Source organism: Leptosomus discolor, chromosome 3 (genome assembly GCF_034619465.1).
Source record: "Leptosomus discolor isolate bLepDis1 chromosome 3, bLepDis1.hap2, whole genome shotgun sequence".
NCBI classification, from domain to species: domain Eukaryota; kingdom Metazoa; phylum Chordata; class Aves; order Leptosomiformes; family Leptosomidae; genus Leptosomus; species Leptosomus discolor.
In genome coordinates, this window is record NC_141393.1 from 17,988,054 (window position 1) to 18,014,757 (window position 26,704).

The window sequence follows — 26,704 nt, forward strand, 5'->3', positions numbered from 1 at the left end:
CTCCTCTGAACTCCTCCTCCCAGGCCCTCGTTCCTTCACATCTCCTGGAATTGGGACTTCTGTCATTGCAGCATCTCTGACAAATCTGTCTCCCACCTCCACCGAAGAGATGCTGAAGAGTGAAATAACAGCAGTCACCTGGTTGTAGGGTATAGAAAGAGTTAAATGTTTTAGTAGGAAAGTGCAGGCAGAGATTTATTTGCACAGAGCTTGGATCTGTTGTATTAATCTCTCATTTTCATAAGAATCAAATTTGAAGCAGTAAGAAAAAGAAAAATCCTATTTTGCTTAACTTAAAATCTCATTTACTGGTTTCAAAGGGCCAGACCCAATCAAACACTCTCATGGCTGCTTTTCTGTAGCAGGGAGAGGGAGTGACTGTCCTCGAGGTATCGTAAGTCAACTGTATTTTTATTCAGTCCGTATAAAAACGGTTTCTCCTGGGGTGGTTTGTTTTCCCTTGTAAAAGCGAAAACTTCAGCATATCCTGGTCCATGCAGGAACTAATACCAAAATGTGTCAGTCAGCTTTAGCACTCGGAGAACTGCTGGACAGGTTAAACTCTTGGGAAGATACATATGGGGCAATTCTTCAAAGGCTCTTAAAGCAGCCTCTAAATTTCCTGTGTGATGCTGGTGTGTGCAGTGTTGGACGCTGCATGACTGCACACGGAGTATATGCTGCTGCATAGATGAAGTACCAGAGGAGACTGCACGTGATACTCTGTCGTACTGTGGCATGGTTACACACACGGTGACAGCACCCTCAGTTTGGCTGTAGAGGAACAGCTATTTTCTCTGGTCTTGATGACAGAGGGGTATTTCCTCTTTTTAAAAAAATGTAAATTTTCCCTCAAGAAACTTTTCCATGGCAGATAAGAAAAAATTTAAGGGTTGACTCTTAGCACTGGCAGCAATCACAGTCTATGTAGGTTTCTAGGACAGGCTTGATCACTTGGTAGGGCTCAGACCCACTGTAAGCAGTGGGACTTTTCTACTCATTTCGTGGATAAGGAAAGTGATCTCGCAACCAGCGATTTCTGTAACATATAGCAAGAGCAGACAAATAGGCTACAAAGATGATGAGGGGACTGGAGCATCTCTCTTATGAGGAAAAAGGCTGAGAGACCTGGGGCTTTTTAGCCTGAAGAAGAGAAGACTGAGAGGGGACCTCATGAACACTTACAAATATCTAAAGGGTGGGTATCAAGAGGATGAGGCCAGGCTCTTTCAGTGGTACCCAGCGACAGGACAAACTGGAGCACAGGAAGTTCCACCTGAACATCAGGAAAATTTTCTTTATGTTGAGTTGTCAGAGCAATGGAAGAGGCTGCCCAGAGAGGTTGTGGAGTCTCCTTCCCTGGACATATTCAAAACCCACCTGGGCACGTTCCTGTGTAACCTGCTGTAGGTGAACTTGCTTTAGCAGGGGGGTTGGACTAGATGATCTCCAGAGGTCCCTTCCAACCCCCGCCATTCCGTGATTCTGTGAATAACTGGTTCAAAATCTGAAACACCTCCAAGTGTTTCTTTACCATGTCTCTGTCTGTAAAAACCTGCCATTCTTTCCCTTTCCCTGGAAAACTGTCACCAGGCATTAAAAGCAGGAGGTCCAAGGACAATTCATAAACTAGCACAGGCTGGAGGAACCTGGATCATTTCAGTATTACATGGTTTGTGGACTTGGGCAAGTGCACTGTGAATGCCAGAAGCTCTAACAAATCTTCATCTGGTGTAAATCAGTGCAGATTCAAAAACATAAGTGGAGCTCGATTCATTTTAAACAGCTCTGGAGGTGGCTGTCTCTTAAGCCTCTTTTTAACATCTCCAAGCACCTGAATAATAGTAAGACAGTAAGACTGTGGAGGGAAGCGGGAAGTAAACACAGTAAAGAGGATTACTGAGAGTTGTTTGGTAAATAAGCAACTGAGATGGGGGAGAGAGGGACCTGCAGTATGTAATCCTATTTCTGCAGCTCACTGGTGTGTCAGTGTCTGTGAGGGGAGTAAGATACTTACATAAAAGGGAAAAATAAATCCCTGGCTCCCTGTATAAAATTAAGATACTGGAGCCGTTTCTCAGACCTCGAAGGGGAAAGCAAAGCTGAGCATCCTGGTCTCTGTGCCAGCTGATGCACCAGCTATGCAACCTGGCAGGACGTGTTTCAAATGGTTCTCCAACATGTGAAAAACCTATACTTAGTATTTCCAGAACATCAATACACTCTGAGCTGACCCGTGAGCAGCCCGTTGTGCCCAGCAATGTGACTCCTTGGTTCTGCTGGATTTTAGGTAGGAGGAATACCTCTGCTGTCAGATGTAACACAAGGTTTGCTGCCAAAGAGACCCATTGCTAAGTCAGCAGAGAAAGCAGGCTGATGATAGTAAAGTTTTACATGATATACCTTTTACTCAGTATTCTAACTTTGTCAAGCAACTGTTTTATATGTGTCCCATAATGTGAGAGCAAGGTACCATAAATGCTTACATATGCTTTTCCTTAAATAGGCACCAAGTTCACCTTCAAATAATAATTAAATGGAAGAAAACATTGTACTGAAATAAAATGTCATATTCAAACTGTCTTAAAATTCATTGCTCAGGTATTTTCTATGGTAATTAGCATTAGTATGATTTATGGGCCCTGTATACTGCAAGGTCTCATTTCGTAGCGGGAGAAACGTTCTGAAAGTTGGTTTTGTTTAACAAAATGAGGCAGGTGCTTGCAAGGGAAAACACGGAGGCTTTCTTAAGGGGGGCAAAAAGTGAGAGTGGGGGTTGTGGTGAGTATGTCCCATGGTGCAGGGATGTATGTCCCACTAAGCAGGCCATGGCGCTGCACTTCTACCCCAGCCCATTTTTGAACCACTGCCCCAAAGAGCAAGGATTGTGTAGTCCTCCAAGTGGCCATCTCCTAGTGGCCACTGAGGTCAAGCACAATCTAGTTCAAAATCATTATTAATTGCAACAAAATAATGCTTTCCAATGTCAAGAAAGAAGACAGAACAGTGTCCTAAACTTACTTAATCGCTTTGAAGTGATATTCACGGCATGGCTGATGACAGACAGGTCAAGATGAATTGAGATTGTTAATCTCTTGTGTTCTCTCTGACACATTAGAAGGGTTTGTACTGAAATGATGGCTTAATTCTCAGCAGGTGCCTGGAAAGACGGTAATTACTCAGAAGATAAAGTGACATAGTTGGTGGAAAAGCTGGGTTAAAAAATACTGTTTGTGTGGGAAACACTCAAAGGGAAGAAGAAAGTCTGTGGGGGCAGATCTGTGTGTCTGATGCAGTTTGTTAATGTCAAACCAGTTCAGCTCTGCTAAACAGGTCAACCCATAAGAAGTGCTATTCAGAAGGGAATATGGTCTTCATCAGGAAGATGTGGGAATGTCACTGAGGGCAGTTGAAAGAAAGACAAACTTCAAAATGTTGGAAAAGCAAAGAAAAGACAGTCACATTGTAGCCTGATTATCTTTTCCACTGGCTGAATGTTGATGCGTATCAACAACAGGATCAACATCTACTGCTGAGCACTGCTGTCTCATATCACCTCTAACAAAAGCCCAATGTCCCCATGTGTTGCATAGCCTCTATGCCTAATCATCTCCCAGTGGTGAATTTACTCCCATCCTTGGAATGAGGTTGCAGATGATCTACTAATGACAATTTAAATACCCTGAGCAACCAATCTTTCTGCAGGAGATACCATTTTTTAACCATCAAGAAAGAAGCTCATAGAATCACAGAATGGGTGAGGTTGGAAGGGACAGCTTGAGATCATCTAGTCCAAACTTCTGCTCTAACAGAGTCAGCTAGAGCAGGTTTGTGTCCATCTGGGCTTTGAATAGCTCCACAGATGGAAAGTCCACAGCCTTTCTGAGTTTTTGTTGGTTTTCAAAGCTGTCACTATTTATTAAACTAAATTAAACTAAATGTAGCCCTGCTTGATGAAAACTGAGTGCTAGAAAATCAGTTGTTCTTCCAAAGAGTATTGAAGTCTGGCTTTCAGTTGTGCAACAATTTCCAGGGTAGTATATGTGAGACAAGCTGTTCAACAGCTTTACAGCTTGAACCAAGCCCACTGGACATGCCAGAGTTCTGCTGTATTCATTCTGCTGATTCAATGGCATCATTGGGGACTTTGGACAGGGGACTAATAGTTGGCACTGCCCAATGTTTTTGGGTGCATCAAGATGAAGAAGGGTTGGCCTTTTTTAAGTAGAGCAGCAAAATTATTGCTACTACTTGTTAGCAAGTTCATCTGGCAGATAAAGGGCTCTTGAGTAAAGTGGATAAAATAGACTTTCATTCAGAGAGATGGCTGAGCCAATCTGCATGGGCAGTGCTGTGCAAGAAAGTTTGGTTTGCTGTTGCCTGTGCAGTATGTGTTGGTCAGATAAGTAGGAGGATCTGCTCTTCAGTGCTGTCAGTCTGGGATTTTTATGAGCTCTACGTGTTTGCATAACTATTGTAGGGAGGATTTCTCTGTCTCTTAATTAAGTTATACCAAAGTCACATTCTGCTACGGATAAAGTTTGCTGTCATAAATGGATAGAATGCCCTGCTGTTTCTCATAACCAGAAACACTGGAAGCCTTCAAGAGGCTTTAGTCTTTAGTATAAAACAAGTGGTCCAAGTGTTTCACAGAACACTCTTCTATGGATCATTTTTCATTTGTTCACTCCTCATTTGTGATGTGTTGACAAAGACGCCAACAGAAATCTGTACAGCATTATGGTCTATGCTGTGATCAATCAACTTTTCACTGTGACCAGAAACAAACTTGCCATTTTTTCTGTTTTCTACTGCTGATGAGGTTACCACATTAAATGGGCAGAAGTCTTGCAATAGGTTCAAGTATTGTACAGTTACTGCCTCAGTGCAACTCTGTAATAGCCATGGGTGGATTTTACAGGCTTGTGCCAGAATATAATGCTTATGCTGATCTAATTGTATTGGTTGAAATATTCCTGATTTACCCCAGTGCAATTGGAAGATACAAGTGGATACTAGAGCTTTGAAACACACAGAAGAGTTGCCACATTTACAATGAGTTTTTTATTACATTTTTTCCTGAAGCCAGAACTTCTGAAGTAATCTGAATAAATATGAGTTCAGGGTTCTCTTCACCTACTGGTCTAAAAACTGACTTTAAACTCAAGACTCTTACAGATTCAAAATCCTACAAGACAAATAAATAAAGTTTTCTTAGAAATTAATTTAATTTTTAAGCCAATCGTAGTTTTTACAAGCTGACACAACGACATTTGCGGCTGACACTGCTGGTGAAAAGCCATAGCTGTGGCTGAGATGTAGCTAGCACAGTGTGCAAGGGACAGTTGAAAGTTTTTGGCTTGATTATCTGGGATATCTGAGCTCAGGATTGTGTTTGTTACAGCCTGCAGGAACCCAGCAGCAGCACCCTGGGGTGCCTGGGACAATATTTTTCATGACTCAGAGGAAATTGTACCCGTGGTAGTAGGATGGTGGTGTAGATCGGTTCCTCCAGCTCTGTATCACCTAGAAATGCCCTCTACACAGCAAGAATCCCATAGGAACCTGCTGGGTGTCTTTATTGCCCCTTTTTGCTTTCCATGAAGGATTTGCAGTGCATCTGGAGTAAAAGTTGTAAAGCCTGATTTCTCCAGTGGCTGAACAACTGCAGCTCTTGGTGGGTTCAGCGGACACAGTGGATTTGCAGGACCTCTAAAACCCCAAAAGTTAGAATGAGAAAGCCAGAAAAGTATGAAAATGCCCCAGCAGTTCCCACACATGCCCCACGCTGGCCCAAGCAGGCTCTACCCAGGCTTGTTCTGCTCTGCCTCAGGGTAACAAGAAGCCAGACCTGACCATGGTGCAGCTAAGCACCAGTTGGTCTCCTACCCATCACACACATCCAACCATCTTCAAGATGATCAGGACTGTTCAGCACACCTCTCATCCCTGTGTACATGCCCCATTCCCCCCCCAGTCTCTGCCCTTTCTTGTTTTCTGCAGAGCTTTTTTTCCTGCATCACCCCCACATTGCCCCAAATTTGACCACAGGGAAGATACCCTCTTCCTGCCTGACCTCTTGGCATATTTCTGGCCAGCAGCCTTGGCATGGTGCCACCCTTGGCTCCTCTAACTCATGGCTTCTGCTGACTTTGATTTTGATACCTGACTCTAACCTGGACTTCGGTGCACAGAGACCCTAGGGAAATGTAGAGCTCAGGGAATGGCAGCAGCAGCACTTAGACACGCTTCCGCGCTTCCTCCTGTGCAGGGAATCTCAGCCAGAGGTAATGAGGCATCTGACCACGGCAGTGTTCTTTCCCACTGTAATTTATGTGCATTACTTTCACAACTTTGTCTAATTATCACAACTTGGCATGCAAACAAGATCTCAGCTTTTCCATGCCCTATCTGAGAGCAGATGTTGATAAAGGAAGGCTCAGGGGTGCTTGTCCACATGAGCTGGTTTCGGTTGTCCCCACTGCTCTGAAGGGAGGTCACACCACATACACCCCTGCCTTGCTGTGCTGTTTGCTGCCGTGCAGCCACACTGCCCGTAGGGAAAAGCATGCAAACAGGGTCCCCCTTTGCAGAGCTGCGGTGCTCCTTGGGCGCACACTGGTAGCTTGCAACTGCCCTCGAGCCCCTAGCAGCTGTGCTGCCACCACTTGTGTGGCTGCATGGTCTGATTTCTGCTACCTCTGTCCTTCCTTCTCTGCACCCCCCGGTACTTACTGCTAAATATTTATCATGCTCCGGGGTTGCTAAGCAGCACGCAGCTCCCTGCTCAGGAGAGCCTTGCTGCAAAAGCGAGACATGCAGTAGGTTAGCGTGGGCAGAGCCGGGGGTGGGAGAAGATGGCATCTGCTGGGGTGGTCCTGCTCCCCCACGCACTTACCTCGCTCTGACTCCGGTGTCCCCTCTGTCAGCAGGCACATGGCCATCCCCTCCTGTATGGCTGGGCTGGAGAACGATGCTCCTGGCTTCTCTCTCTCAGAGAGTTGTTGGCTAAATAGCCATGTCGGAGAACATTTGTGGAGATGAGCATCGCAGCATCCGTTCCCCAAGCTAATGCCAGCTGCTGGAATGAAGTGCTAACAGGGGGGTCTAATGTAAAGGGTCTGATCCCAGCTGTGTGCAAGGCAAGAGTGGGAAAATAGGGTCATTCCTCATTCTGGCCTTTGAAAAGAGGCCAAGCAAAGAGGGCCCATATGGAGAAATGGTGTGTTCTTTTGTGTCTGTTTTTTGAGGCAGTAGCATGAAACCTTATGAAAGATGTTAATACTCCTAAGCAGCAGGAACTGCAGGCTAACCTGGTTCTTCCCTTCAGTTGCTCTGAGCACTGGAAAGCCAGTATGGAGACTGACTGAACTCAAAACCTTCCTCAGAAACTATCTGCAGTTACAACTGTCTAAAGCCACTTGACTCCCAAAATTCACAAAACCAAATCTTTGTGTAGACATCAAGGCGTGCAGGACTTGCTGGTTGTTCTGCCTCAGCATGGACTTGCCCTGTTGCACACCTAGAGCATGGGGAGGCTGGGACCACCCTGTGCAGTCTGCTTACAGCGAGTTTGCATTTATCCTGCAAAAAGCAGGGTCTGGCTCTGCAGACTCTTCTTTGTGAGTGGAGAAAGTCAGAAGCAGCTGCTTGGAAATCAGTGGTCTTACTCTAGCTGGTGGCAGAGACAGATTGCCTCAAATGGAAAGTGATCTAGATAGTTGCAAAGGTCAGTTCATTTTACAAGTTTTAATTTTCTTCTCAGCTCCTTGCATTTATTTGTTTTGCAGACTCTCTTCTATTAAAGACATTTCTATAACAGATTTTTGGTTCATCTGCACAAAAACTAATCATTGCTATTTAAATAATTTTGTGAAATTCTATTTAAATGATTCTGTGAAATAACAGTAGCCTTGTTCTTCTGTATGGATTAAGTCCATCACTCAAATTGTTGCTTACGTTTGCAAGCGATCAAGTAACAAGGTAGTTATCTATATTCAGCAAAAAATCTGGGCACAAAGTAGCACAGAAGATCAACTTTGTTCTGGGGATGGAAAAGTCCATTGCCTAAAATGGCAATATCTACAGTCACTTGGCTGGTGAGAGACATACTGTCCTTCAGAGACAGTGAGAGCAGTGAAGAGCAGCCCTTGCTCGTCTCCTCTCTCTGCCCCTTATTATTCCAACCCCATGTTTTTCCAGTACTGATGCCCACCCTGACCCAGAGCACAGGGCATGAACAGCCAGCCAGTTTGCAGACAGGGTAGGGAATTCCTGCACCTTTTCCCTCCTCCACTTTTCCCTCCAATATAGATATCTTTTTGTAAGGACAACTTCTTATTAGGACCCCAGCTAAATAACAGTTTATAAATGTCTTTTACTGGCCTCACTGTAGCTGAGCAGAAGCAGTTAGGTAGTTGTCATGTCTTGTTCAATGTGTGGTCTACATAAAAAAAAAAGCAAGGTATTGATCAGGGTTGGTATAGCTGGGCACTTGAAAAACACCTTTCTCCAGATTTCCTAATTAATATTTGTTAAGGACTTTGAAGATAGAAAGCACTGAACAGCAATAGGTGTTGTTCAGTCTGTTCCAGAAAGACTGGAGAATTTTAAAGGACTAAGAGAAAGATCTCAGTTTGGGCTCCCACTGGTGTTTTTGTATTACTGAGTGGCAGATAAGCAGAGGAGAGTTTGTTGCCTTTGTGCCAGCACCTGTGAGAACGTGCATGTCATGGTTCTGTGTGGGTCACAGACAGCTCTCCCAGATGTATGCAGAAATGAAGGATCAAACCCGCATGTGCATTCAGCTTGTGGGCACAAAAGCCCAGAAAGTGTGCACAGTCCAGTTTGGGGACAGCCTTAAATTTTTGTCCAGCATTACACAAGCTCCATGACTTTGATTTTAGTGAGACACCATTGTAATGTCACTACTGCAGTAATGCATCCAGTCTGTGCTAGTCTGGAGAATATTCACAGCAGGGCTCTGGGAAATGCTACTCTCTTCCCCTTCTGATCTGCATGAAATGGGGAAAAACCAAAGTAGGAGAGTGTACTGCCATCATTATTAGCTGTTACCTATTCCCAGCCATCGCCCAGGCCCAGGTGCCAATGTAGAGCACCTCACCCTGTGTCTAGCTGTGACCATAGGTATTGCCTTGATCACTGAGAATCAACCCCAGGGAAACTGCGGCTGCACCTGAAGTTCAGCAAATGATTTCTCCTGTTGCACTGGTTGTTTCAGTTCCCTGAAGCAGTCAGCGTTCCTTCTTTGATACTTCAAGGTGGCCATCTAGACACCTTAGTAATGTGGGACTAGAATAAGACCCTTGAGTCACCCTGTCTGTCCCCAATACTGTGGTCACTGTGGCATTTGATCTTTTTTCATAAGCATATCAGTCTCCTTCTTGAAGCTGTGTAGTTTTCCTTCTCTCTCTGCTCCCTCCTTCAGCAGTCCCAGTTCAAACCGTTGCTCTTCTAAGAGTAGAAGAATCTTTTTTTGCATCTCCAGCCTAAGTTTACCCATGGCTTCTTCCCATTTCTCCCTTTCAAATGCCCTTTTGCTTTTCTGGTATTCCCTGAGACCAATCCCACCCCCTCTTTCTTTTCATTACACTAGATTGTTCAAGCTTCTGTATTGTCTTCTATAAGAAATTAGGACAGAAATTTAAGCTGGCTACTCTCTGTAAATTATAGGCTTGTTAGGGCAGATCATGCTTAATGCAATAGAATTACATATAATCCTGGTTACCTGGGTGCTACATATATGTTGACAATTCCAGATTGTTTCTGCATTGCTTGGCAGAGTGTGGTGTGCCATGAACCTAGCTCCATGAATGTACCTTAGCTGCCTATGCTGCTTGAGGAGCAGAAGTGTGCCCAGTTCATCCCTAAAGGGCACTGCCAGTGCTAGCACACTGCCAGGCAGAGCCATAGCCATGGCCATCCTCCAGACATGTGTTGGCTTTGTTCAAAGCAGGGTGCCTTCATTCCATACATTTAATGTCTTTCTTTTTTTTTTTTCCTTTCCTTTTTTTTTTTTTTTTTTTAATTTCATTAGTGGCTTTTTGCCAGGCTGGAAGGCTGGCAAAGTGGGCTCATTTTTTTATATTGGGCCCATTCATTTTTTCCTTTTATCATCAAAATATATCGACAATGTATTCCACACTCAGAACACCCAAGGGATAACGTCAGCTGTAATATGCCTCCAGTCAATAAAACCTTTTAAAGATCATTATAGGAAATGCAAAGAATGGGTTGTAACATGAGAGGTCACTGAAAGTACTTTTATCAATTATGTCAGTTAATAGTCCAATATCCTACTAATAAAGCTCCTTCTCTTCCCTAAGACTGGTTTTGTGTAGGAGCGTAATTCCGAAGTTAGCTTAATTGAAGACCTAGTAGGAAATGTGATTGCATCACCTTGGTCTCCCAGGGACAGATCTTCCTCTGTAACATCAGAACAAATCCTCCCAAAGTCCAACAAAGTCTGTGGAATTACTCTGACTTTGCACTGCTGAAAATAAATGAAGACTAAACTCCACTTCTTAAATTTCACATGTGGCTCAGCAACCTACAGCAATTACTTGCAATCTGAACAGGCCAAACCCTCCCTTCAGATATACTCAGAGCAACTTCATCAGGCTGGGATAGATGCACTTCTGCAGAAAGAGATCTGCCCGCCACATTTTGCAGCCCAAGCGCACCAGCTCAGGGAACCTCTAAGTGCTGATGAATGGCTGCGGAGTGGCTCCGTATGGATTTTATTTTTCCCCTGAGAGAAGCGTTCAGCAAAGACCAGATCTTCAATCTGTGCACAGTGAGGGGGATTTGAAGCGTGAACCACCCCAAAACAGGAACTGCCCACGTGCTTTCGGGGCCTGCTTAAATATACTCCAGAAACTGGTCAGATAAAAATGGCTGTGAGGGAGAGCTGAATTAGCTGTAAATTACAGGCTTGAAAATGCCTATGTCAACAGTCAGAAAAGAAGAAACTCTCCTTAGGAGATGGTATCTTGGTGACATGACTTGCAGTGCTGTGAAAGAGACTTTCCCCTTTTGCATAATGGTCCTAGCACTGTGTGCTTGTAGAGATCTTCTCCCCTTCTTCATACACGAGAAACAGACAGAAAAAGTCTGAAGATATTAAAATTGTATGCTTACTTTCACTTGTAAATCTTATTTATCAGCTGACCACTACTTTTATTTGGCTAAGACTGAAGTACTCAAGGGTCTCTAGGGAAAGAATGGCCTTTTCTGATTCATAAAACAACCCCCTTTTTTTTTTTTCATAAGGACAAAGGGGTAATGCAGCTTAAGGAAGGAGACCTCCGTCAGATGTCCAAAACTGAAAGTAACTCAATATACGTAGTCCTTCTAAATGGTGCAGGTAATACCATCCAGGTTACCTATAAAACTTTCTAGTTTCAAAGAGTAAGTCAAAAACATCACTTGTTGGGGTAATAAGTAATAAACACTGAGGCAAGACAGTTTGTTTGTCTTTTACATGCTGGACTATCTAATTTAACAGACTAGGGGTGGAAATACAGGGAATACATGGGAGACTGGGAGTATTGAACATTGGTCCTCGACAAACATTGAGCAGTAGTGAGTGCATTGCTGAAAGTTGTCCAGATGGAGCTGCTTTTTATGGTAACTGTAAAACATTTGCTTTGTATGTGGGAGGTAGTTGAGCCAGTAACCTCTTCCTACGAGTCATGTATAGTATGCTGCTCGCTTTCTGGACAGATAGATGGTCCACATATGGCTGTTAACTAATTTAATAGAGGAAAAACTAAGGTTTCAGAGAGTTTTCAACATTAGGGTTTCTTCTTTGATTTCTGTCTTTACATCGTCAAATAAGAAATATCCAGACTGAATTTTTCTAGTCCCTCTGAGACAGTTAAAGGGACAGATCAGCACATGACTCTCTTTCCATGGCTCTGAAAATTCTCTCCAAAGAAGCGTCCTTCTTTAACATGAGCCGAATATATCTGGGCCATAGCACCAGGCTGGCCAGCCCAGGTTAGTCATTAAGCAAGGCTCATTATGGGTGGCTGCACACAAATTTGATGGCTGTGTGCCAGAAAGCAACTGTTGTCAGTGTGCTTAGCCCCTCAAGCAGGGGTCCCATTCACAAACTAGTCTTAGAAAGCAAGTTCACTTCTCCCACCAGTTGCTATCGCGGGAACTGATTCACTGCTGATGGCTGATGGCTGGCATGAATCAAACGGCTGTTTGATGAACGCCTCCAGCACTGAGGTGTAAACAGCCTCCATTCATGTTCTTTATGTTCTTATAAACATTCAGGTTATTCAGAGAGATGGTCTAGTAATTGAACAACATTACAAAATTTATTCTTCCATTCCTGTCCTGTATCTGCTAAATAAGGATGTTTTTGAAGCGTGACTGTAGCCCACACATCGTCTTGTCTGGGCTTCCAGCAGTGAAGTCTAGCCAAGAGCTCTAAACATAGCTGCCATCGGTACTGCTGGCATCCTAGTCCCAGAGATGAAACTGAATGAAAATACACTTACCAGATATTTACCCTGTTTCTTGGTCGACTTTTGTAACCCAGGAAGATGCTGCTGCGGTTGGATCTCCACTGGTATATAGGTAGCTTGGATATTTCTGGTGAGCACTGGGGGTACCTCAGGATAGACCAATCCTATGAAGCAAATGGGTATGTCATATAAGACCCAATTTTATTGAAAATCATTACATTTTATGTGTTCATAGCTAATGAAATATTCATCAGTGTGGAGAAGAGCTTTGAAGTCACTGCACGTATAAGCAATACATCTTCAGCTCTCTGATTTGCCTCTTCCCTTCTGCTGCTTTGCCCTGGGGACTGGCAGGCACACACGCGACCCAGCACATGCCACCACCAACACAGGAGGGGTGGACGAGCCGTGGCGATGCTCACCAGTAAAGCAGCTCACCGGCTCCTTGTGTTTCCCCATAGCACAGCCCTGTGCTGTGACATGCAAAAGTGGGGCTGCCCACTGAGCTTAGTTGCAGCTTTGTTCATTGTAGGAGCCACATCAAGGTGAAACTGCTTTGAGAGCAGAGGCAAGTTCTTTATATGTTATTAAAAGCAACTTCATGAGAGGAACTGAAAACGCAGAAGGATTTTTGGCACAGGTACCTTGTACATTGGCACAGGTATAACCGTGCAGAGGCAGTACGGAGATGCCTCATCACTTTCACTGTTGGTAAAATTGCTATCAGTTGATACCGACACCCATACAATGTGATCTTTTTTTAACATATATTTTTGCGGGTGCCTTTTATGTACGATTTACAATTTTGTACCAATGCTCAGGAAAGAGTGGAGTTGCACTCTGGTCTTCTGAGCATTCGACATTTCCTCCAACAATGCACAGCAGGAAGAGCAAAGCAGCCTTTCCTCCTCTAACTGCATTTTAAAAGAAGAATGACACTCTGTTCCCGTTTTGTAAGAAACAGTATAGGTGTTTCCCTCGGAGGATACTCCAGGGCAGCAAATCCTAGGTGGACGCAGGCGTCTTCTGACAGTGCTCAGTCGGGAATGGGAGCCCCAGAAGGAAGTGAATTTAAGATCCCTTCATTTATCTGCTACCAGCCCAAGGTCACCCCCTCCTAGCTTGGCTCGGTTTCGCCAGGGCTCAACCTTCCCAAATGCTACCCATGGTGCACTGACACTCAACAGAGACGTTGCTATGGAGGTAGGCAGTAGGAAACAGTTTTGCAAGGCTCGGACTTATCTTATGACATAAGGTTTTATTCTTAACTCTCATCCCTTCCAAGCATGAAGCACCTTGAAGAGTATGAGCATGTGGATAGTGTTGCATCTTTTGAGTTCTGTTGCAGTTTTCTCTTCTGGATGAAACTTCTATTTCTATTTCTAGGCTATCTTATTCTCCTCAAAGCTTCAATAAACCTATAAGTAATGAGACATAATAAAGTCCTAATTAAATAGGACTTTATTAATAGTCTGCTCAGCTTTTGCTTGATTTTATCTGAAGTCATATATAGAGAGATTTTCTTAAGTGTGTACAAGTGAGACATGAGGTGAAACCCTCCCCTAGTACTCTACCCCACAACAGCCTTACAGACAGTAGGTCTATGCCACACTTACACCAGTAGCCAAAGCTGGCAGGGAGAGTTTTGTCAAATATACCAATTGGGTTTGTGACTAGACATGATAGAGGGCCAACTGTTTCCTCTAGGAAATTTTCTAAAGATGGAACATACAAAGTATGTTTGAATGTGCATCATTACGTTGACCTTTACACATCTGCAGAGATGGTACAAGCCAATACGACACGCCACTATGAATTTCTTTGAGAAGTAAGGTTTATTTGATCAGAACCTCATCTGAAATTTAAGCTTGACATATGAAATACACTATTAAATGGTTGTTTGATGCTTTCTTGATTTTAGGACTCATGCAAATTAATGCATGCGTGGTGGAGAGGTCATTATGGACTCTGACGCATCATTTCAGGCGTGTACTAAGCTGTACAGAGTTGCATGTCCCTTCCATTCGCAGATGTTTGGCATGAAGAATGCGCCAATTTGTTTGCTAAATATCAAAGAACAGTGTGTAGCAAATCATACTGTAAAGCAATGCAAACCACTTGTTAGTGAAACAGCCCGTTTCACCTGCCACCAAGTGAGTATGTCACAGATATGAATAGTTCCCTACTCATTCTCTCACTAATTTGTAACATCCCTTTTAACAATGAAGAGCAACCCTGGAATGGAAATGCATAAATACATGGCCGTAGCACTTCATTTGAGAGGGGGCTTGGAATATTACACATAGGAAGAGCAAGCATAATCTATCTTATCAGGCAGAAAATAGGATAAAAGCGTTCTCCTTGGTGTCTAAGAGGAAAACTTACTTGCATGCTGTGATCTCAACAGCCAATTAAATTAAAGGTAAGAAATAGCTAGTGACACACAAAGATCTGGTGGTAGAACAAAGCTGGTGCCCTAATGAAAAAGGGCGGTTGAAAACCAACAACAGGCTAAAATTACTTTGCATCTCTAAATACATAGGTCAATTTTAATCACTGTGACAAGTGCATATGAGTCTGCCAAGCCAGCGATTCAAATGGTGTAACTGAGGCAAGTTTGACCCCGAATCCATGTCTGACATGCATTTGGAAACAAATCAAATGAAGGAGTTAAACAGAGCCATCTCCAAGCCTGAACTTTTGTGCCTGCCAAAACCAAATAAAGTAATGCCTCAAATAGCCATTCGTTGAGACCCACGTAGATGCTCTGTTTTGCTAGCACTAACCCTGAGCGGTTGATAAGGCAGAAGCAGAACCTTGATAAAATCTCCATTCTACTATTTGCAGGCTCTGAAAAAATACACTTCCGATGCATGCTAGTGCCAGGGGTGTAGTGTCACCAGCAACCTCTCCAGCCATGTCTGTAGAGAGGTCTCACCATCAGAGAACAGTCTCCAAATCACCCAGGTCTGTGCTGGGAGACAGCCCTGGGGAGGGAAAAGAGCAAACAGCAGCTCTCAGGGAAGAGAAACTGAAGGAAAAAAAGGGTGAGGAAAGAAAAAAGAGTTTCAGGAGGACTGAAGAAGTCAGTCTTGAAATCACTTCTAGAAAAAAGAAAAGTGTAGATAAAAATGAGAGGAAGACATTTTTAACATGAAGGAAGAAGAGGAAGCCTAGACAGGAAAAGAAAATAGAACTGGAGAGGTGCAGAACCTCACAGGAGACCAGAATAAAGAATGAAGGGGTAAACAGGAGACAAACATAGCAAGTAGAAGTGTCCAAAATGTCTTCATTTTTTGACCATTCATAGAGGTGATTGTTAGGGTTGGAACTTGGAGCGGGGGGAGGAATTTTTGAAAGCAGCAGAGAAGTATAGACAGCCACATAATTTTCCCTGCCCAGGAAAAAATGGGAGAAGTATTGCCTTCAGGTTCTCCGTTCCTCTTGTCAGGAATGTGGCAAGGTGAATGGGTGTTTTACAATGTTATGCAAAACAGAGCCACAGATACAGATTGTGTCAGATGCAGACAGGCACAGCATGTTAATGGCTGGAAAACGGTTCAACAAACCCTTAGTCTCAACAACTCTTAGTCTCCCCTTCCCTTCCATTTCCATTCTCTAACAGCTGGAATCGTAGCTGATACTAACAAGCCTTAACTCTTACCAGCTAGAGAGGCATAAAATAGCACAATCAGAAGTATTTTCATTGAGATTACAGGCAAAACAAATTTGTCTTCTTGTAATCGTTCTCCATAAATCTTTCATTAATACTTTACTGAAATTAAATGTCATTAACCATTTTTTATTAATTGTTGTTTGTTTTGTTAGACAATGACAAGAGCAATAGCACAGACTGACTGTTGTATTACATTTGTCTGGTCCTCTTTTTGCCCTCAGAAGCACCTTAAACTCAAGGCACTGGTGTCTGAAATATCTGTGTGGAAAGCGCAAAGCTTTTTCCTCCTACTATGTTTAAAGCTTCAGCTTTAAATAAAGGTCACACCACTTTTGAGAAGAGAAGTTGTAGGGGAAACATATGATGTAACGTGTTCTGTTATGGGACTTATGCTTAGGTCTCCCTTTTCAGAGTCACTTTAAAATCCCAAATGAGATGATTTTGCTCCATAACGTACAGATGCTTGTTAGTTTTCTGCACTTGCTGGGCATTTCCTGAATTGCCTCACAATTAGTATTGGTGGTCCAGGACTGTGTTACCGAATGGTACCAGTGACCACCAAACAAAATTAAAAGGGTGGCTGGTGCTGGAAGGCTGGTAGATAACAGCAGGTACCATGTTTCAGTCACTAACTCGGACACCTAGCACATGGACCTCTGTGTCTGGGCTACCAAACTAGCCTTCCTTCACAGACAATGCAGAGAAACATGAATGCCTTGGGCACAAGCATGTGACTTACTTTGGGTCTTCACTTTAAGCTGTTCTGAACTGTGTTTTAAAACTCTCTGTTTCTCTCCATTGACTGTGAAGGTAGTCTGGGGTGGTTACCACAGATGTACATATCTACACTTGTCAGATGAGTCCTCTCCTAGTGATCAAAGATGGTGGTTTTATGATGACTGGGGAGTGAGTTGGGTCATCAGTGGACATGATTCATCATCATCCCACTTTGAATGATGTAGCACTTTGAGGAGAAAGGCCAAGGACTGCCCCAAGGCAGAGCCTGACCCAGCACCCCAGCCTCTGTTCCAGGGATGAGGGTCGTGGTGGAGGACTCTCCTTCCAGCAGCCTTTGTGTCATGCAACATGCACGCCTCTATCTGTACACAGACTAGAATGGGGAGACCAACAGCCCATCATGAGGCCTTAGGACCAGACCTCTCACCTTCCAGATGGATCATGAGGCTTGACAATATTTAACTGCTGGTTTGGCCTGTGTTCAGAAAGGGGAAAACAGACAGGAAAAGTTCAGTATTATGATGCAACTTACATGTCTTTGCTTTTAATCTGTATTGACAAAGAAGATGTTTATTTCTGCCCTTTCTTCTCCCCCCACTCTGCCTGTACATCACCGAACCTGGGATCACCCAAGGAAACCAATGAGAAAAGAAGAGAATGGAACCAGTCGGGCCGAATATGCAATGACCTCCTCCCAAAACAACAAAACAGTTGATAACAATGCGGTCGTATAATCCCCAAAACCCCACCGAGGCACAGGAGGTGGTAAACTTTCAAAGCACACACACGGAGTATGCAAGGTGGGTGAAATAAGGCAACGAAAGGAGCTCTGTGGCCAAGGACTTCATTTCAGAAATAGCGCACGCATCAGTGATTCAGAAGAGAAAAGCAGGCTGCTCTTCAGGTTCGCTGCTTCTCCAGGGGAGGATAAACTCGCCCACCCGGGCTGCCCGGAGAAAAGGCCTCACAAAGGCATAAGCATTGCATGCTGCATCTCGTGAAAGCAATGTTGCGATGCCTCCCGCTTCTTCTTCCTCTCTTCCCCCCCATTTTTCAGTTTGAATCAAGTGTCCACAAAAAGCTGCTGAAATAGGATATTTGAGGAGAAGGTGATCTGCCAGAGTATCAGCAGCTTATTATAAATGGGTCTGAGGGTCAAGGGCGGGAGATGTCACCCACGTGCTTCTCCAGCCTGCACAGTTTTGTACACTTATACTTCATTCTTATCATTCTTATTATTTCATTGTTAAAAAGGGAACAAAGGTTTCTGTTAAGCCATTAAGCAACCAAAAACTGCATGAACTTGTGACTTATCCCAGGAAATTCATCTGCAGTCTGGTGACTATGCAATTTCCGTGGCTGAAGACTTTTCAGGCAAAAGAAATCAAAATGTAAGATTTTAGCAGTTACCATTGCTATTGAAAAAGAGCTGTTATTAAGAGGTGCTTTGAACGTTATTACTTCATAATCAGGCTCCTTTTTTGCATCACACTTTATTTTTTTTATCTTTAAAGAAGTTCTTCCTCTGTGAAATTCTACATGTTTCTCTGTGTTTGCATCACACTGATTCCCCAGGGAAGCCCCTACAGGAAAGATGTTGTTTACATCTTGGAGTGAGTAGTTAGATGGGATTGTGTTGAAAGGACTAGCAGCCCTTTGAAGTCCTCTTCATTCACTGATTAGTGTTGTTTCCTGAAAGTGTCGAGTCTCCTGAACTGACCCACCAAGGACATTGTAGGTCTGGCTTGGAGGACCGCTTTTGAGGGTCTGGTAAGCTGGTTGTGCCCACGTTAACTCAGTCTCTGCCTCTCCTGGGTAGAGACTGCTGATCGTGCCAAATTCAGCGTAACAGCTTAGTGTTGTACTTTCCATAATGTGGATTGCAGACTACTTAAAGCAAAGCTGAATCCACCCAAATTCATTTCTCATAGCATCTCAGGTTAGATTCAGTCAGTAACCCTTACGATAAAGGCGATAAGACTAGCTGAGACACTAGTCTTTCCCCACCTCCTGAAAACTTTCCTTCATGTCACACCTCCACGTATATGTCTCCATTTACCTCTGTGCTGAAAGTAGTGGTGCAGTGAAAGACAAATTTCCACCCTGGCTTCTTGTCTGGACATCCAGCTTCAATACTAATTGGTCTCCGTGTCTGTGATTAACTCCCAGGCACCTACCCAGTCTTGCTCTGGGATGTGGCTGCACCCCAGCCGTCCTGTCCCTCAGTACTGCAACACACAGATGCTTTCAGTTTTATATAAGGATGTGCCTGAGCTGCAGAAATCAGACCTTGATTTTGAACACATTCCTGTCTGCGGGTGGTCTATCACCAGGATGTAGAGTTTGGCCTGATGGTAGAGGAAGACGATGTTCTGCAGATCTTCCAAAAAAACCCTCTGGGATGTTCAAATAGGCAGTTTCAGCTCAGGCCCATCTGTAGTTTTCTATTACCTATTGAACAATAGGGTTTATGTAAATATAAGTATCTTTTCAATGATAACATGAAATGCTGCTATATACTGCTGTTGAGGAATTTATTGAGTATTCTTTTAGCTTTTCAGCCTGTCATCACTATGTAGAAGTTTAGCTACATAAATTTATTTTTTAAAGGCTAGACTTTCTTGAGAAGTGAATGCAATTACACAAATGAAAGGGAATAAGTAACCCTTTGCCCAAGAGTATGGTCATCCCCTGCCATATTCATGTTGTGTGCTTGCACAAGACACGGTGATATGTTCTTAGATCCAAAGTGGGATTAAAATGACAGAATTTACACTTTGAGTCTAGTATCCCAAATGTTGATTGCCTAAAGCACTTAGCCCCTAAATACTATAATAAAAATATTGCAAGTATATTTCTAGAATATTTTTTAAGCTATAACATTTATTTTCGTGTAGTTACCTCTGTTTGCCTTTCTTTTTTTACTCCGGTTGTTTCTGCCTAAACGTGGCATAGTTTGAGACTGGTTGCATGTTTAGCTGAGAGTATAAAGTATGAATGCAGATGAGTTTAGCATGATATGGGCTCAGGATTAGCACTTTCTCCTAAAGGTTGTTGATTTTATTTATTTCCTAATACAGCTTTAAAGGCATGTTCCGTAAGGCCAAAATTACAAAAGGGATTTGTAGCTCATTATGTCCATCAAAATGTGTCTGTTTTTGCAAGAAAAAGTCTATAAAGAGATGGTCACCGGACACTGTCTGATTTTCAGTGATGTCAATGGTAGAATGTCCTCACTAGAAAAAACCCTGGTGCATGACATAACCACAAGCAAACCCACCCATCCCAGGTCCCCTGAGGTCTCCTCAGGAGAACATGAACATTAAAAACTTAATGGAGGGCAGGGAGGCAGGGCATTTCAAGGAGCAGCACATGAGAACTAGGATTTATTTTCAACTCCGCCACTGATCTGTTGATTACTAGCAAGTAATTTTGCCTCTCTGTGCCTCAATTTACCCATCTGTATAATCAAGATGAAAATACTTACCAGCTCTGCAGCAGTATTTTGAGAGATATAACTGTATCTTATTTGCATAGGCAGATATACACTGTCATTATATCCAACATGCTGATATTCAATAAATGTATTTGGGCACATCATTGCCATAATATTTCTTAAACAAACATTTCCCAGTGTGCTTTTATAATCCATTGGCCACAGAAAAGCAGCAGCAGACAGGCTGAGAGCTGCTCCTCTGCTCGTCCAGAGCCTTTACTCTCAGCACTCACACAGCTGCCCGGCGGGGAGAGATGAGAAATCTTGCACAGGGTATTTTTGCCTTTAGATTCCTGGCTAAGTACAGTTGACCACCAAATTTTAAGGTGCTCTTCAAAAAGGCACTTGGAAAAGTATACTGGAAGCAGATGTAGGTCTTCAGAAAAGAGAGGCTAGAAAGGCAGTGTCATTGAGGAACGACTTCTGAAGTTTGCTGTGTTTAAGGTTGTGTTTAACACTCTACAGACTACTTGCAAAGCTTTTATAAAAGAGGCTTCTATGCTTCCTTACTGCGCTATAATTAAATACAAAGGGAAGAGAACAGGCTTGATGGATAAGGGCTTCACTAAGCAGTGACCCTAGTTCTGGGGAACTGGCAATCCAAAATGCAGCTTTACAAGCATTACGAGTTTGGTTTTAGCCATCAAAATATCAGGCAATGAAAAGTTCTGCGTGGCTGTGTTCACAAAATAGCCAGATCCCTGGTAGGTGCAAAGGTGGCCAATTTCTATGCAGAAGTTAGCTGCTCTGCTCTGAGCGCCACCAGACAGACTCAGAAAACTGCTGTGTTCAGTCTGAAGGAGGGCATCAACTCAAATTTTCTTTTCAAGGATCACCACTAGCAGACACAAGCAGGGAATGCACTTGAAGGGCCTGAGCTGCAAAGTGTCGAGTTTCCTCAGTCCTCGGCAGCACCAGGAAGCTGAAACCCCAGCCCTGCCACCATTCCTGGCTCAGACCCAGCACAGTGCTGTGCCCAGGAAAACATCTCTGCAAAAACAGACATGAAAGGAAAGCAGAAAGTTCTACTAAGTATAAGATATAAATATATTGATATATATCTATACAGAGACCTAATTGTCCAGTCTTGCATGCCATATGGTCACAGCATGTGAAGAGAGTGTGGGCCTCCTGCTCCAACCAGGTCATGACCATAGATGTTGCCAAGCAATGGAGAATCAGGCCTATGGTAGATATGTATTTACAATACTCCCTGCACCTGTACAAACAAAAATATATTATTTTAAACTGCAAAATAGTGTGTTTAAATCAATGCATGAATGTAAATATTCTAAGACCTGCCTTCTTGACTGTGTACCACATGTACAGATGAAAACAAATATTGTTTATAGGAAATCTGTATCAGTGGTTAAATGACTAAAGAGAAGAAAATATCGGAATTAATGTTGTCATGTCTCTCAAACAAGCCATTAATGTATATTTAGTATTTAAGGATATTGCTCAATAAGTATGTTCCGTACCAAAAACTGTGTTGCATATACAGACTGTGCAGTACCCTATTTTAAAAAGGCACCATAATTAATTTTTATTTTAAATAAAAATGTACTTGTAAAAAGTTTTCCGTGTCCTGTCAGTTATGTAGCTGAGAACAGAGTCTACACGTTGAAGAGAAACGCAGAAGTGAGGAATGGCTGCAGTGCCTCTCCAGGCACTTCTCTTACTGCCCAAATTAACCCTGCGTGCTTGAATACTTTCTGTTCTGGTTTTGGAGAAGCTCGTGGCTGCTGCTGGTGCCTGTGTCCAGCTGGGTTCTGGTTCTGTCTCGCCAAACCCTGCAGTTTTTGTCCCAGGTGTGCACTGCTGGTGCTTTATAGATGAAGGAATTACACTTGTACTTTCCTGCAGCCCCCCAGAGGTCAAGAAGCCCCTTCTCTCTATGCCTGAGGTGCTGCAAGTTTCCCTAACAACATACTATAGTTTTAGAGTGATTTCTTTATCTTTTGCATAGTACTCCATACCTTTGCTTATTTTGGCAGAAGAGATAATGTGCACCATTTTATATTCTAACTCCCTGTGTGGACTTCACCCTCCCTTTTTCACGGAAGAACAGAAGAAAATTATGGAGCAGTCCTTCAGCAGATCAACACTGACTTACAGTTGCTAAACCGAGATCCTTTGGCCGGGATTTGCCCCTCACAGTTTTATGCCTTTACCAGATGGGGTGAAAAGCACAGTCTGTGTGAGCTCCTCTGAAACCAAGGGGCCATCACAGCAGGGCTCTTCCCTCCCCAGACACAGAAGGAGCATAAAGTAATCCCCAGGGACCGCCAAGTGCCTAAGTGAGGTCAGCTGAATACCAGCCAGGGGGTGGGAGGATTTTATATTAAATGGGAAGGCATCTTGGTTGCCTTTAATTCCCAAGAGAGTATTCCCTAACAGTTTTCATTGGTCCCTCAGGAATGATTTCATACCCCAGTTTGAAGAAGCCCTTAAAAAGGACAGACCAACACTAATGCGAAGTGATCAGGTGGCAGTTTAATGAATTACAGCAATAACCATTATGCCATATACTATGATATCCAGCAGACTTAAATATCAGATACGTTTTGAAAAAGAAAACTTCCACGTTAAAATCTCCCTGTGACCACTGAGAAAGAAAATGCCTCTGGAAGGCATTGGCCCCTGCTTCAGGCATCAAAGCTGCTGGGTCAACATCCATACCTCCAGTCTGCAGCAGAGGAAGAAGGATGTGGCTTTGAAGAGGAGACTGCCACGACTGGGAATAGACCGCTGGGAAACCAGTCAGCACAGAAAGGTAGGGCACAGCCCTGGTGAAATTCAGGTGAGGTCCCTCAAGTCCTACTAACAGTAAAAATATCAGCCCAGAATTCGCTGCCATTTGGCTGAGCTCTCATCACGCTTTAGTCACAGTGAGATGGTCTCAGGGATCAGTGCATGAGCATGTTAAAAAAATAAGCCAAGTACTGAGGCTCTTCAGCAACAGGAGTATCGGGTGCAAATCTGATTAGACTAGAGCAAAGCAGAAGAGCTCCTAACGTAAAACCAGGGTTATGTCTTGAGCATAGCTGAAAACATAGCTAAATAATACGAGACACAGCAACTTGCCATGCTCAGAGCCTGGTGTTGCCTGGTGCTCTCTTCCTCCACTGCACCATCACTGGGAACCAGCATTGTGATACTAAGAGAGAAATTAGATTACTGGGTTTTAATATTATTTGGAGAGGGAGCAAGAGATTTGTCATGAGAGAGATGCAGTATATTCTGTGATTTTGGTAATATACAATCATTATCAAGTGCATTTCACTGGTTTCATCTGGACGTGTGCATTGCCAAGGTCTACATCGTCTTAATAGATGTCTGGTATAATTAGTTTCAAATTACAGCTTTCTCCATTTCTGAAAGATGCCCTAATTTGGGCATGCTTGATTCATGGAGGTGTAATCTTTGCCCCCAAAACAATCAGATGTTTAAAAAAACCCATAACTGATGTTTTAGGATGTATTAGTATTCAGTTACTAAAGTGTTAACTTTCTTAATATTAATAGATATTTCTTTTCTATCAAAAATACTCCTTCAGAGTTGATCTTCCATTTAATAAAGATTTTATCTAAGCCGTTTCCTTAAGGTCCTTTCATAACTATTATGTCTTCAGCCATTTTTATAGCACAGAAACAATTGTCTAATTGCAAGCTAACAGAGAAGTTGACCTTGAAAGTGGCCTGAATCCAATTTTTTTTTTTAGTATTCAGGAAAAAATACTGGGAATATTAATAGCAAGATTCCTGGCATGTTTTGAACTTGTTTTATTTTTGGTTCTAATTAAAACAAAAACACTCATTGACGCATTTAAACACTTGTCCTGCTGCTCCTGTCTTGCTCCATGGCACAGTTTGGTATGTCCGTGGGTATTGGCAAGTCTCCTGCTTAGACTGAGCATCTGAGCAGTGCCTGTGCCATGCCAGTGTCCTCCTGGCCCAGCCTGTCCCACAGTGAGCATCCATGCAGTGCTGCAAGCCTTGCAAAGGCTCCTTACCTGAGCAGGTAACGTATAGCACATGGGATGTCCTGGCAGCCACAGAGGGAGGCACCAATGCCTGGATGAAGTGTGCGGCCCCTGAAGAGGTATTTTCTGGGGAAAGGGAGGGATGGGGCAGTTGCTGGGCACAGCGTGCAGCACCAACACCCCTTTTGTGTCCCCAGTACAGAGAGTCACTGAACAAGTTAAGTTATAGCAGCAAAATTGAGGCTGGAGGGAGGTGGTCAAACCCCCTTTATCATATATTATAAAATGCCATAAAAATATTATATCCATGAAGGAAGCATTATTGCACTGATCATCCTCCGGTGCTGCTGAAGAGGGGGCTGGACAGGGTGAATGTGATGCATTGAGACCCAGCTCTGCCTCTCTTAACAACTTATAAAAGAAAATCCTATGAGCTTTAATTTCTGCCTTACTGTATAAATGGCAAGGCTTTAAGAAGCTGATTTTATCATGAATGCTGGCTAGATAATCAAATCTTCTTTCTAGCTCATTGGTTTCCTTAATCTGTGAGCTCTCGTTAAAAAAAAAACCACAGTTAAATGGTATTTATATAGATCTGCCTGAAAGTATTTTATATTATGTATCACTATGGCTGAAAGAGAAAGGAAGTTTCTTTGTCAATAGCAGCTGGCTGTTTTGCTTTCCTATGCATTGATATAAATTTCATGAACTCATTTTCGTGCAGCACAAAAAGAACTTGGAGACAGAATGTGAATAAATTTCCCTTTACGTTCAGCATTGCTTCCCCCTGCACACGCAAACAGAACTGCTTTCAGTATTTAAGGTTTCATTTAACACAGTCGTTGTCGGAAGCAGAAAAGAAAATAAAAAGAAAAGCAGCCGTATGGCAGACACATCCCAGTGAACGAGCCTGTGAGCCAGAGACAGCCTTTCCTATTTTGATTTGTAATTTGAGGATAATTCAATTAGACATTTCAAGCAATTTAAACATTCGTGCATTGTCCAGCACCAAAGCATGAACTGTTCAGTAGCAAACTAGACCTGACAGCCTTAGCAGGCCAAGTAAAAATCCCAATGTTTAAAATGAAAAGCCCTCACCTAATTGATGCCTACCGGAAAATTAAAAAAAAAGGAGGGTGTAAGGGGGGACAAGGGGGGTGAGAGAAGTAGAAATGGCAGAATGAGGCGTATATCCTGGCTGGGGTTTTCACACCTCATTTGCAGTCATTTGCTTAACAGAGTATTTCAAGGCCTGTATGTTCCTTTTAGAGAGAGATTAAATACAAATGCACCTGATCTCCCATCTGCTCTACCTCTCCCGTGGTGGCTAAAAGGCAGGCAGGCATTTAGGAGCAAAATGGAAGGGAGCTGCAGCTGCTTATGAAAGCTGGATCCCTCCTGCCCGCGTTCAATAGCAGTGAGGTACCAGAACACCTCATTGTCTGATGCCAAGGCCCCGACATGTACCCACGCAGCAGGAGAAAGTCCTGCCCGGACCCGTGGTCCGCTCAGAAATGGTAGGAAGAAGTCAGAGAGCCAGAAAACCCATCACCATGCCCATTTCACACAAAGCAAGGCATTGCACAGCCCCTTGCCCGACATCACGTACGGAGCCTGCAAGGGGTCAGGGGCCAAGCCCAGCGCCCACTGCCCTGCTCTCCTCGGCTGGCCACCAGTAGCCAAATCCCTACGGGGGGCAACCACGGGGTGCATGGCTCTGTGCCCACAAAATGGAGATACTGGCTGCTTGCGTGATAGCTTAGTGATGTTAAAACACTGTATATAATAATAATGCAAGAATTTCAGGGAGAATTTCAAACAAGGATGTTTCATAGCCTTGTTTGCTTTAAATGCGTTGTCCCTTGTGACCTCTGAATCCAGAGGAAGGAAAGCTATTTGTCTTTTCCCCAACAAGCTGCCCTGGAAGCAGAAGGTCATGCTAACCTATCGACTGGCTGGCTCTTAGGCAAGACTGCTTTGATGGACACAGATTTGGGCTGCTCAAAGTCATTCTTTTGGTAATAGCTTTTAGAGGCAGGTGATGAAAGCATCAAGAATTGTCAAGTAAAACTTTTCTGGCAGACTACATGCCTTTGGTGTCCCTTCAATGGCTCCTCAGAGAGTCTTGGAAGCAGAAAACTCACCTGCAAAACTTTCCAGGAATGTATCACACCTATCCCATCTTCATTTTAAGCATGATGCGGGAGCAAGTTTGGATAGTAAAAACCCCAAAAGTACATACAGTACAGGTGGATGCCAGATACAGTAGTAATTTTCCTTGAGCCTTTCTATTTGAAGACCCAGTGTCC

The 26,704-nt window shown here is 43.3% G+C and overlaps 1 protein-coding gene across 1 annotated transcript in view; it reads left to right on the forward strand.

Annotated features, from left to right (window-relative positions):
* PRIMA1 (proline rich membrane anchor 1) overlaps positions 1-17,648 on the forward strand; it is a 50,048-nt gene extending 32,400 nt beyond the window's left edge. Inside the window, exon 4 of the mRNA XM_086463306.1 lies at positions 17,549-17,648. Within this exon, the coding sequence (XP_086319432.1) occupies positions 17,549-17,648 (100 nt within the window). The remainder of the gene's footprint in view (positions 1-17,548) is intronic.
* Positions 17,649-26,704: the final 9,056 nt, after the last annotated feature.